The sequence below is a fragment of the Sphaeramia orbicularis genome, chromosome 1, assembly GCF_902148855.1.
Source record: "Sphaeramia orbicularis chromosome 1, fSphaOr1.1, whole genome shotgun sequence".
In the NCBI taxonomy this organism is placed as follows: domain Eukaryota; kingdom Metazoa; phylum Chordata; class Actinopteri; order Kurtiformes; family Apogonidae; genus Sphaeramia; species Sphaeramia orbicularis.
The window spans coordinates 51,334,175-51,347,663 of record NC_043957.1 but is presented as its reverse complement, the minus strand read 5'-3'; the positions used below and the strand labels follow the sequence as shown (position 1 = coordinate 51,347,663).

The following is a 13,489-nucleotide window of genomic DNA, read 5'->3' as shown; positions in this document are numbered from 1 at the left end:
TCTCAGTGAATTTCAGTCGACTTTGGCTTTGGATATGAGAAAAGCCCATTACGGCATGGAGGGTTTGGGTGTTTGTGCAGGCTCAACACACAGGTGATGAAGTGTTTGTTTATGGTTATGAGTTTGAGCGCAGCGCTGTTGATTAGTACTGCAGACTTTACATGTTTCAGACAGGGCCGATGGATACAGACCCTTTATAGGCCTGCTACTTATCGGGGTTAAAGGACGGATATCCACCTAACCAGGCCTTTAGAGACTATTACTATAATCATTAATTCAATTTGTCAGTTTTAGAAAAATGTTCTTCCGCTTTCCCGGATTAGCTTAGCGCTATATGGATAAAAGGGACACATTGACTTCAGGTGTTTCATTACCAACAAGGGGCTACAAAACAATAATGACTAACCTTCATTATATTATAATTTTAGATTGTTGTAAATATCATTGCAACATTTGTAAAAAAAAAAATAAATTAAAAAATAAATAAATAAAGATAGATAGATAGATAGATAGATAGATAGATAGATAGATAGATAGATAGATAGATAGATAGATAGATAGATAGATAGATAGATAGATAGATAGATAGATAGATAGGGTGGGGAAGCAAAATTTACAATGAACATTTAGTTTTTTTTCTCAGCAGGCACTACGTCAATTGTTTTGAAACCAAACATATATTGATGTCATAATCATACCTAACACTATTATCCATACCTTTTCAGAAACTTTTGCCCATATGAGTAATCAGGAAAGCAAACGTCGAAGAGTGTGTGATTTGCTGAATGCACTCGTCACACCAAAGGAGATTTCAAAAATAGTTGGAGTGTCCATAAAGACTGTTTATAATGGAAAGAAGAGAATGACTATGAGCAAAACTATTACGAGAAAGTCTGGAAGTGGAGGAAGCAACAAAAAAACGTACCAAAGCTTTTATTAAAGCTCTGAAATCCAAAATCCTTAAGGATCCAACCAAATCCATGAGAAAAATGGCAATTGAACTTGAGGTAGACAACAACACCGTTAGAAATGCAGTAAAATATGATTTGAAGATTTAAATTCTCATGACTTTCAATAAACTAATTGGTCATACACTGTCTTTCAATCCCTGCCTCAAAATATTGTAAATTTTGCTTCCCCACCCTGTACATATATATATCTTTAGGGTCTTTTTAAAATCATGTCAGTACAAAATGCTTCAAAGTTTGTTTCTATTTAATTTTGCTCAACAACAATATTGATTGCTTTTGTGATGATTTGTTTTAATATTATTATAATTGTTATACAGGGTGGGGAAGCAAAATTTACAATGAACATTTAGTTGTTTTTTCTCAGCAGGCACTACATCAATTGTTTTGAAACCAAACATATATTGATGTCATAATCATACCTAACCCTATTATCCATACCTTTTCAGAAACATTTGCCCATATGAGTAATCAGGAAAGCAAACGTCAGAGTGTGTGATTTGCTGAATGCACTCGTCACACCAAAGGAGATTTCAAAAATAGTTGGAGTGTCCATAAAGACTGTTTATAATGGAAAGAAGAGAATGACTATGAGCAAAACTATTACCAGAAAGTCTGGAAGATACTATTAAAGAAGAATGGGAGAAGTTGTCACCCCAATATTTGAGGAACACTTGCGCAAGTTTCAGGAAGCGTGTGAAGGCAGTTATTGAGAAAGGAGGACACATAGAATAAAAACATTTTCTATAATGTCCATTTTCTTGTGGCAAATAAATTCTCATGACTTTCAATAAACTAATTGGTCATACACTGTCTTTCAATCCCTGCCTCTAAATATTGTAAATTTTGCTTCCCCACCCTGTACATGCTCTCTAGATCTCTAGATTTCTTTCATTCTAATCCACAAATAACAGTCAGGTTTCTTCAATACTCAAAACTTTGGGCGTGTTGATTTGTGATAATAAATGACAACAACTGACATAAACATTTTTATCATTGTAATATTTCAAGTCAGTGAGACAATCATACAAGCAGTAGGTGTGACGTGTGCTAATATTTTTGTCCATTTAATGTATATTTTTATGTAGTGTCACATCTTCATTAAATGCAGGACACCAACTTCCTATTTATTATCGAATCCTTGGTCTGTTACTCTCACCAACTGCATAAAACAACTGGACACACATTTATGAGCAGTAGTTTTGAACCATCATTGTGATTTTCTACATTTTTGACCAGGAAATGTTAATATTTTCATCTACTTGTTAAATATTAACACAGAGTTGCTGATATCAGTAATTCCAATTTCTCGCAAACACTAAATTAGCAGCCTAGCTAATTTGACAAACCATTCAGTATAATATTGATGTCAACATTAGCTGATATGAGTTATTGTAAAAGGCTGTGATAAAATACCCCAAAAAAACATAATGGAATGTCTTGTAAGTATAACTTTAACACAGTGACAGTAGAGGTGTCGATCAATAAAGACTGTTTTATTCAATAAACAGAAGCTGTGCAGGTGAGTGTGGATTCCGTCAAAGCCCACATGCCAGACATCAGAGTCTTCTGTTCACCCTTCAACCTTATTTCTATCTACGAATTAGTTTTAATATACTGTCCTACTGTAATACTATGTTATAACATAATAAGCTACTTATTAATATTATTATTGTTATTACTACTTTGCCACTTGTTTCTGCTAGTACTTTCCAATGTGCAAGTATGTTTTTTTTTCACTGCTGTTTTTTTCTTTTCTTTTTTTTTTTTCTCTCTCGTGGGGTTTCGTGTGTGTATGCTCAGCATTATGCTGCTTTTGGAACCTCAATTTCCTGAGGGCTTTAAGGACCAGTAAAGTTTTATCTAATCTAATCTAATGTAATCTAATCTAAACTAATAGACTTATTAGTAGGTCCAAATAGAGCAAATGAAACTATAATTTCAGTTTTTTGAAAAGCTGTTACTTGGTGGTGGGATTTGTGGAGGTAATATCTAACAGGAGGGGCAGGAGATGTTTCCACAAAGTCTTGAGTTTCAAGCTGTTGTCACCTTTTGGTTGATAAATGTAATAAATCACAAAGCAAAATCGACTTTACTTTGGAATGCTTCCCCATAGATTCGTCTGCAGAACTTGTGTCATTTAACTGTTACCTGGGTCATCATGCTGGAAGGTCAAGGCCCACTTTAATACCACACAAAGAGACATAGATTGATAATTAAAGCCCTGCAGGCTGCAGAAAAACCCCTCTAATATGATTTATACCTATAGATTTTCTGTCAGATATGAAATGTTGTCGTTCCAATTGAAGAGGAGGACCTATTATAAAACACTTTACCGGTAACTTTGGAGGAGCATGAGGCTTTTATTCCCCCATTTGTTTGTCCTTATACTTACTGTATGACTGTCCTAACAATGGGTATGTTTAAGGTTAATTTGATAATAACAGTAACATACCAGCGATACAACAATGAGTTTTCATTCATTAAAGATCACCATGCAGACGGAAAAAAATGCAATCACATAAGGCTCTGCACCATACACAGCCTTTTTTTTTTTTTTTTTTTTTTTTTTAACCTTTTCTTCTGTTCACCTTCAGGAGCAATAAGTCTGTGAAATATATGTACATTTTTCCCCAGAATAAGTCAGCAACGTGACTTTGCAGCTGAAATTAGTTTTGAAAGTAAGATTGGGAATCAAAACACTGTTTCGAATTATCACAGTTATTTTCAGAAGGTGTTTTACTTTTGCCATCTCTCCAGAGTTCAAAGGCTCATTCTGATAACAAATTCAGACAGAGAAAAATGTCCTCCCTGTGCATTGTGGGTATCGTGTGATTTGGTGCGCCGGAGGGCATTAGTAAATATGTGTCCACTGTTATTAATCAACATGACACGAGGACAGAAATGACCCTATGCTTTTCATTTTGTTCTACTCAGAGTTTCTGTGCCTAAAAACACCGCTGTGCTAGTGTCAGTACTGTTCCATCCTGCATACTCGTCTTGGTCATATATGAATAGAATTTATACCCAACATAATGCAGTGTCTGGACACATTTTTGCCTGCATTTACAATGTAGGCACGCTCATATCTCACAGTATATAATGGTGTTTTGGTTTTTTTCTCCTTCCCCAGTCGAACTGCGCTCAGTACGCAGCAGAGAAACGAGATGAGGAAAAAATGTGCGACCATTTGATCCGTGCAGCCAAATATCGTGACCATGTGACCGCCACACAGCTGATCCAGAAGATAGTCAACATCCTCACTGACAAACATGGAGCCTGGGGAAACTCCTCCATAAGGTAAATATAGAAAACTGTTCAAAATATGAATTGAGCTGTAGTTATATGACAACCAAGGCCCTTTTTTTTATTGGTTACCTGCAAAAACACTTGGCGTATTCTGTTGAAGTATCAAATTCTGTGGTGTTTTGTGGTTTTCCCCTCATATGCAGCTGCAGTACCTCTCTATGTCTATACCAGTGGTTCCCAACCTTTTTTGGCTTGTGACCCTATTTTAACATCACAAATTTCTGGCGACCCCAGACATTCAAAACAAAAAATGTATTTATTTTTTGCTAAAATTAATTTGTTTTTGATCATGTAATAGTTTGTTATACTATGTTGCAAATAAATGTTAATTTTAGATGACATTTAGTCTGTATAATGTATATTATTATGGACGGAGGCAGAAAAGCCAGGTGTAGATTACTGCACAAAGTCAGAATTTTATTTTCCTTGGTCAGTATATGTATAGTCAGTCCAGCTTGGATTTACAAGACTGACAATTAATACTGAACAAACAAGAACTCAAACTATGAATTATGAAAGAGCTGCAGCATCTGAAACCGACCACAATGAACATTTGAAAGATAAACAGTACCACAGTGCTTCAGTTTCAGCTTCACAGTTTATGTCTTTCATGTATTGTTATTGTCTCTCAACTCACCATATATTTTTTTGTTAGTAAGTTGTTTTTTTATTTTTTATGAATCACTAGAAATTTCAGGCGATCCCATTTGAATTCCAGGCGACCCCACATGGGGTCCCGACCCCAAGGTTGAAAAACACTGGCCTATACTGTAATTTAAATTCTGTTTCTCCTTCCGGCGTTTTCTTTTTTATCTTCATAAATGTAAAACTTCACAAGATAATGGACATTTACAAGAAACAATAAGTAGCAGTGTAAATCAAGAGAAGCATTTTACAGAAATGGGTTTAATCATAAGGATGCACCTGTTTTTGTTCTTCATCAACCATATACATTTAATTTTCTAGTCTTGAAAATTATTCAAAGGCCTGTAATGGTTTTAATCTCATGATAATCTTTCTCATCCCCCAATACTCATGACTTTGATTAAATTAGATTTGCAAAGGTGAAAATGTCAGCTGTGGGTTGAATGATGCATCGACTCGGGAGAGAGATGAAAACCATTTAAACAGCTCCGCACCCATTAAGAACAGAGGGAACCTTATCCTCTGTGTTTGTTTCGCCAAATAGGCAGCAGAATCCAATGCAGCTATTCCCTAATGATGGCTGTTTGTGCAGGTAGTGTGTAATGGTGAGCTGCACAGACGGCCGCTGGCTCACGCTTGTTAGGCTGAACCAACTCTCCAGAGACTCGTCTGGCGAGGGTTAGTTTGCTATTGGATCAGGAGTATATCTGTGTCTGCCTTTGTTTTTCCTCTCTCTTTTTTTCTCTTATATCAGGATGTGGGGTATTACTTGTCATATTTTTCTTTTCTTTATCCCATCTCCTTCCTTTCCTCTCTCTCTTCTTTTTTTTCCATTAGTCTCCATGTGTACTCACACACAAGGTTCTACTATTTACTATGGAGATTGTGTTCTACGGCTCTGGCCAGAAAAAAGTCCCCCATTACCGGCCCTTTATGCCGTTGCACTATTGATGGTTTTCCTAATGGCTGCCGATGGGCGCAGGGAGCCATTGGCACTGGGCCCTGGAGTGCAGCGCTCTTTTAATAAATCACAATCAGTCTTGTGCCATTACATCAATATTTTTGGTCAATTACTGTGAAGGTCAGGTGGTGCAGCTTCGCACCAGAGCCCATGGTATGTGGGCATAGGGGAAACATCTGGTGCTGTAAAATCTTACAAAAGAACAAGTAAAAAGAAGATGGCCACCAAAAACACAGTTGCCATACTAGAAGATACAGACGGAGGATCATTTAATGACTTTCTTAATCTGTCACGAATCCATGAAATGAATGGATGTATTTCTTCTCAAATTCGAAACGTACTGTAGAGTTCAGACAGACACGAAACAGCCAGTGGACTTGTCTGTTTGCATCATTTAAACATATTAAAGATACCACTATTTCTACAATGATTCATTGTTATTGTATTAAAATAATACCTGATACCTGGGTTTGCCTCATTCCATAATTTTTCTGCCACAGTTTCATAATGAAGTGAAAATATTGTTACTCAGAAAAATATTCAAGTTCTCTAATATTGGGTTTGGAGCAATTGTTCGGCAGCTGTGAACAATCTCAACTCTGTCGTGACTATTTCATCTACAGCGTTAAAATAACTACTACTGGTTAAAGTAATGACTGATGAATTGCTTGAAATTGAGTTAAATTCCTTTGCTAGCATAGCAGCATTAATGCTAAATAATCTATAATGCCAAAGGTGTTATGAAATGTGGAAATTAACTCTTACTTGATTGATTCAAATCTAATATTACTGGACTGTCGTGTTATTTATTCAGTAAATGACACAATCTCTACCAGGGATGTGCAATTTTTAGTTGATCGGTCGGAACTGTAGGCATTGTCGACATGTTTTTTTTTAAGGTTGACTAATTTTTTCTCAGTGGGAAGAGACTCCATAAAGACTAGGATATAGCAATGTTTCTGCCCGACTGTTGCCTTTGTTTACTTCATCCAGTCCTTTGATTGGTTGGTCAGTTTTTTATTACCTCTGCCAAGGAACGGTGGATGTTATGTTTTCATCTGGGTTTGTCTATTTGTCTGTCTGTTAGCAAGATAACTCAAAAAGTTATGGCTGTATTTGGATGAAATTTTCAGGAAATGTTGATACTTGCACAAGGAAAAAATAATTAAATTTTGGTGGTGATTGGGGGTGGGGACAGATTTTTTGTTTGTTTGTCTGTGTGTTAGCAAAATAACTCAAAAAGTTATGGACGGATTTTGATGAAATTTTCAGGAAATGTTGTCTCCAAGAGCTTTTCTATTTTTTATTATTTTTTTTTTTAATCATTATTCTTTTGGTTTGGGTGGAGGCATGTATTAGTAATGATGTCTCGACTAATCAAACTAAAAGTCATTAAAATGCCCGTCCCTAATTTCCACAATTCGTCAAAACTATAGATAATTTGGTGCAAAAACAATCTTTCCTATCAGTAAGAAAGGGAGCAAAGGAACGGATACACACAAAGAAACCCACAAGCATTTTCCAGCTGTGAAAATGCAGTGCAGGAACACAAAGACAATACGTAGCCATGATTACGACCTTTTGTTGCTTGGGTGTAAAATCCCAGCCTGGCTGCTCACACGCCATAAAAACGTATTCCCACAAGTTTCCATTCAATAAAGAGTCTGAAAATGAAAATATTATTTTCTCACAAGCTGATGGGAATTGTTGTTTCCTCACGGCAGGCATCTAATATCTTCTGACATAGTGTGACCTGCCTGAATGCAATTTGTGTCTTAATATCCAGCTTACAGCGGCCCTGGCCTCTGGAGAAAAGAGGTGTTAGGTGATTTTCCCTCTCCCCGTTCCCCTGCTACGTTCTCTCCTTTTTCTCTCTCTCTCTCTCTCTCTCTCTCTCTGTCACAACATACAATTTCTCGTTTTTTTTTTTTTTTCCTCCGTCGCCTTGTCCTCTGCTCTTCCACATTTCACTATCTACTTCAGTTGTATCACAGAGCGTCCAGGGAGGATTCCACCCACCAGACAAAGACGGCATGTATGTTTTTTTTTTTTGTGCCCTTGTCTGTCATCTAGTGTCAAGATGGAGACAGATGTACAGCCAGACTACCTGTTCATCCATACATTTCTGTCCCAACGCCTTGAGACTCAGGTGTACAACGTGCCAGCCTGCTGTCTTTTTAAGAAGGGGGGAAAAAGTAAATGAACAGCGACCAAGATGGCCACAAATGAAACAACTGGCAGATGTCATTTTTTTTCTCTCACCATCGCTTTTTTTTTTTTTTTTTTTTTTTTGAGCCAGGGTCCACCGAGCATCCAGGCTGCTACGGTGTTTATTTGGGTCAGGAATCATCTTTCATGTATATGACACCTAGACAAAGTCGGCGGGCAGAGAGGGGAGATGAGGGCAGATGATGGAGAACGCCAACTCACCGTCTCCGGGGACACACCCTGCTCTCATCTTTTTCCCCTCTCATACCTTCTCTTTATTGCATTCTAATAGGCTGACTAATGTACCATGGAAATTCACTCTGGTTGCAGGAAGCAGGGGCAAGTAAAAGAAAGGTGGCTATAGCAGAAAAAAAAAGGTTTGAGTGTGCACAGTTTTGAGCTGCTGTTCAAAATCTCCTGATGTAGCCAGTCTGTTAGAGGCAAATGGAAGTATTATTCAGGAGGTTTAGGTGGACCGCCTGCTCTCCTACTTTGTCTTACTCTTTTCTTTTAAGGCTGCATCAGCATCCTTTTTATTCCCAGTTTGTTCCAACAGTCCTCACCTTACAGCTTTCACCCAAAAAAAAAAAAAAAAACCCACACATATCTAGTGCACCCGCTCCTCTTCCTTCTGCTCCTCCTCCCTCATATAAGCAGCTCATTTTCTGCAGCACCACTGCTCTAATGGACGCCCTTAGGCTAGAGGCTTCCCAGCCAAGGGACATCCATCTTTTGGCATGTCACACTCCCGCCCGGCAAAAAATCTTTGTGATGTGCACTCCAATTTTTCTTCAGTAAATCAAATCTTCCTTCCTTCAGAAAGACGAATGCTTTAGGGTTGGAGTGTTATAGAGAAAATCAATGCGGGCAAAATTGAAACAGTATGCCCCTGTATTGATCGGGCTTGTGAGATCGAAAACGAACAGCTTTGTAACTGTTCTGCTGGACAGTTAGCTGACCTGTAATGGACAAACTATTGATATTAGCATTACTATTTTATCTTGTGCTATGTCATTTTGCCAGTGCACTTTTGAAGGAAAGAAGCCAGAGCAGAACATTCAGTCAGACTCAGCGAGGAATGCTTTCTTTCTTTCTTTCTTTCTTTCTTTCTTTCTTTCTTTTTTTTTATGATACAGAAGATTCTTTTTTGTAATTCACTTTTTATTGTTTTTTCTTTCCCTTCACCCATCAAACATCCCACAGTGATACAACAGGATAAGTTTACAAGAAAATATATCAATTAAAATATAGAAATCAAATGCAAAAAAAAACAAACAAGGAAAAACAGCAAAAAAAAAAAAAGATACAGAAGATTCTATAAATTCTCTGTAAAGTATTAACTGAGATTTGAGTCATACAAAAGCAATTTTAAGTTTATTTAGATTTCTTTTTTAATGAGGAATATTTATTTTAAAACATGTTTTCTCTAACATTGTATATCAAACATAATCTGCATTATTAAGCAAAAGAGCATGTACTGTGGCATTGTTTCCTTTATTTATTAAGTTTAGTTCAGCTAAGAAAGCAAGTGGGTAAGTTTTCTTTAAAAAATATAAATATTTTCTTACAATTTTCCAATGCAATATTTGAAACTGGCAACTGCATATACATGTGAGGTCAGGTTTTCCTTCCACATGTTTCCAGTGATGGACAAGATCAGTTTTTAGTTTGGATGACATCAGATAACTGATAGTTTAAAACACACACATATACAGTCGGGGAAAAAATGATTAGACCACCCCTTGTTTTCTTCAATTTCTTGTTCGTTTTAATGCCTGGTACAACTAACGGTACATTTATGTGGACAAATATAATGATAACAACAAAAATAGCTCATAAGAGTTTAATTTCAGAGCTGATATCTATCCATTTTCCATGTATTCTTAATAATAACCAAAATCACTTCAGTTCTTACATCAATATCTATGTCATTATACAGCCAAAAACAGTGCTTTTAGGCATTCCCTGTTTTCTGTCTGTTTTAGTCACATGATACACACAGGAGTTAGTACTTGAATGCATAACCATTGTTTTTGATGACTTTTGATGGTCTAATAATTTTTTCTGCGACTGTACATTTGCATTAAAAGAGAAAAGTCTTGGTGTGAAATTCCCATGCAACTCCAACACAAAAATTACTGTCAGTAGTATAAGGTAATATATACCAACGACGTCTCTAGTTCAACTGGAGGGATAAAAAAAACAAAACAAGTGCAAAGACGACTCAGTTTAGTGTTGAGATAATATTCACAGTGAATTACCAGATATCAGAGTAATGACAAAGAGGAGGCTGCATCTGAACCACTATACAGAAAATAAATATTCCAAATAACTAATCTCTTAAACCCTACTATGGCAAAATAGATATGCTCCAATTAAAATCATAATAAATAAATGCAAAGTGATGAAATATTTTTCTTAAATATTTTCTGCAGCATTGTATGTGATGCATTACCTGCATTTTACAATATAGCAGGTACTAGTAGAGAAGTACATGTTAATTTCTCATTTCAGGCTGTTACTGGTTACGTGAGTGTTGGGTGTATTTTTATTAGTATATTTTCTATTACCTAATATCAGATTGTCTTGGCCATAGTTATGGTTCTAGGTTTGATCTTTTAATTTGGTCATTTTTATAGGACTCTGCTCTGTGACTCACAAAATCCAAACACTGCTTCCATTGCTCGCTATAGTCCAAGTTTTTATTTTTGCTTTTGTATTTCGCAAAGGGTAAAAATAAGAGAAACTCTGTGAAAAGATAAGTGTTTGACAGCTAACATAAAGGAAGTGGTTGGTTAGTTTACACCCTTCCCTTCATTACACTGGTAATGACCATTCCTTCCATTTAACCCTTACTACTCAATAAATAATAAGAAGATTATTAGTCAAAATTGAAGTAGAAATTATCTCAATAAGAGAGGCAGAGGCAGGAAATATATTAATACATAGACTCCAAAATATGGCTCTAAAACAAATTAAATAATGATAATGAGTTGCATAAAATGACTCCATGAGAATACTGTTTAAAAAACCTCGATGGACTAATTCAAGGGAGTTATTTTGTAATGCAGGAGTTAACACTTTTCAGGCTCTTAGGAAAAACTTAATGTACAAATGTATCTGCCGATTGAGGACTCTCAGAATTCCATCATTATGCAGTTGACAAATCCCAGTCACAGTTTGGTGCGATACCGGTCATCCTTGTGGCGACACTGGTACAGTTGTCTTTTATAATATTGGTGATGTTTTGTTTAGTGATGTCCCGATATTTTTTTTTTTTTTGCTTCTGATCCGAGTTTGCTGAATGTGGAACCTGAACTAAAACAAATATGACACCTTTGACTCTTAATAACTTTAGTATAATTTTTGCACTTTCAAAATTCATACTGTGGGACAAATTAGAACCTTAGGCGGGCTGGTTTTGGCCCACAGGCTGTATGTTTTCCACCCCTGCTATAGTGCGTCTAAGGACAGGTCCATCCAGGGATCATACAGAGGGTGCGTTCTGTGTTGTACGTACCTCACAATGAGTACATGCAGACCATACAAACTGAAAGTGACACTTAAGACATTTTACTAATTCCGCTAAGTCTCCCGCTGTTGTGCAGCTCATTTTCCTTTTCCTTACCTTTGGAAACTTTCATTTGAGGGGGCAGGATGTTTGTTTAAACCGGCCTGATCCCGCGACAAAATCCAGTCCGATCTTCTAAAAAATGCCAGCTGATACTGATCTTTAGATCTGATCAGGACATCCCTAGTTTTGTCTGTCTGATTGTTTTTACTCTGTGTTTATATTTTTTTTTTTTTTTTGCTTGTTTGTTTTTAAATGGACTCCTGAGTCTGGTAATAAAGATGATGATGATAATCTGTTGATTCAAAGATAACAATTCAATTATAGGGCTCTCCCAGTGCAGATAATTTCTGCTTTGAGTGTTTATTAAGCACTCCTCCTAGAAACGGTTTGAGTAACTATGTCTTCAACGCCTCTAATATTCCAAATATTGTCTTGGACTTTTAGTTGAGCTCTTCTGGACCTTGTTTGTGCCTGTATCAGGTCCACCGACCATTCTTTGAGCCTCCTCTTGTGGAGCACACCCTCCGTAGTAACTGCGGTGCTAACTACAGTCAGGACGTCCACGTTCACACAGTATTCCGTTAAATAAATGATTGCATGAGAAGGCGCAGCAGCTAGATTAATCTTGACTTGTATGCCTTGGTTCCAGACTTAAATCACAATTATGATACATAATACTGAATGTAATGCATGTGTTAAAGCCGAGGTCTGCACAATGTCTGCGCTGCCTCGAGTGTATGTTTAAATGACACACTGTACATTACGGCTGCGCTGGTACTGTGCACGCAGAGCTGAAAAAGGAAATGGGACTCCAGCATGTCAATGAAGATTATAACCATAGGAAACAAGAACATAACTGTTTAGAGTATACTGCCTCTCGGAAATGCATGACACAAGAGGGGCAGGAAGACAGAGAAAGACCGGCCGAGGGAGATGTATAGAGCAGAGGAGGAGAGAGAAATATTTGTTACAGGAACATCAAAAGCGGAGATGGAGACAAAGACAAGACAGGGACATTTTTCCCCCCATATCCTCGTTTTCAGCCACAGTATACACTATTCCATACTGAAGAACGATGTGTATGTAAAAGGATGAGTGTGTGTGTTGTGTGCTGGATGGAAAACTCTACAGCTGCTGACTTATCTGACCATCAGCTTGACCTTGTTGCATGTTCGCCTAAAGTAAACACAGGGGTCGGATCCAGACTCTTTAATTGTAATCCACACTGAGTTCTGATGTTTTCTCTGGTTTTCACAATCTTTTATGTCGTCGTGCAGAGAAACATATTTTTTTTTTACAGACCCTACTATCTTTTCTAAAAGTTTTAGTATTGTGTTTGCATGAAATCATTCTGATCGGAGGTTCCGATAGAACTGTTTACATGGAAGCTAAATGAAGCAACTGAGAATGTGTATGTGCAGAATTTAGTCACAAAAGAAATGTGTTGCTGAAGCTGACAGAAATAGAACAGACAGGATTTTTAAAGAGTAATTGTTCATTTTTGTAAACATTTGTTGGAACAACTTGTTTTGCACCTTTTGGCGATCGAGGTAGTAACCTTTTTTGGCTCATGACCCCATTTTAACGTCACAAATTTCTGCCGACCCCAGACATTCAAAACAGACTTTTTTTTTTTTGCTAAAATTAATTTGTTTTTGATCATGTAATAGTTTGTTATACTATGTTGCAAATAAACATCAATTTTAGATGACATTTGGTTTATATAATGTATTTTATTATGGACAGAGACAGAAAAGTCAGGTGTAGATTACTGCACAAAGTGAGAATTTTATTTTCCTTGGTCAGGATATGTACAGTCAGTTC

General features: G+C 36.8%; 1 protein-coding gene across 9 annotated transcripts in view; it reads left to right on the top strand.

Moving 5' to 3' along the window:
- Positions 1-13,489, top strand: part of lrba (LPS-responsive vesicle trafficking, beach and anchor containing) — a 300,517-nt gene that overhangs the window by 151,008 nt on the left and 136,020 nt on the right. For all 9 annotated transcript variants that reach the window (XM_030140902.1, XM_030140903.1, XM_030140920.1 and 6 more), the window contains exon 36: positions 4,102-4,268. In XM_030140902.1, the coding sequence (XP_029996762.1) occupies positions 4,102-4,268 (167 nt within the window). The remainder of the gene's footprint in view (positions 1-4,101; positions 4,269-13,489) is intronic.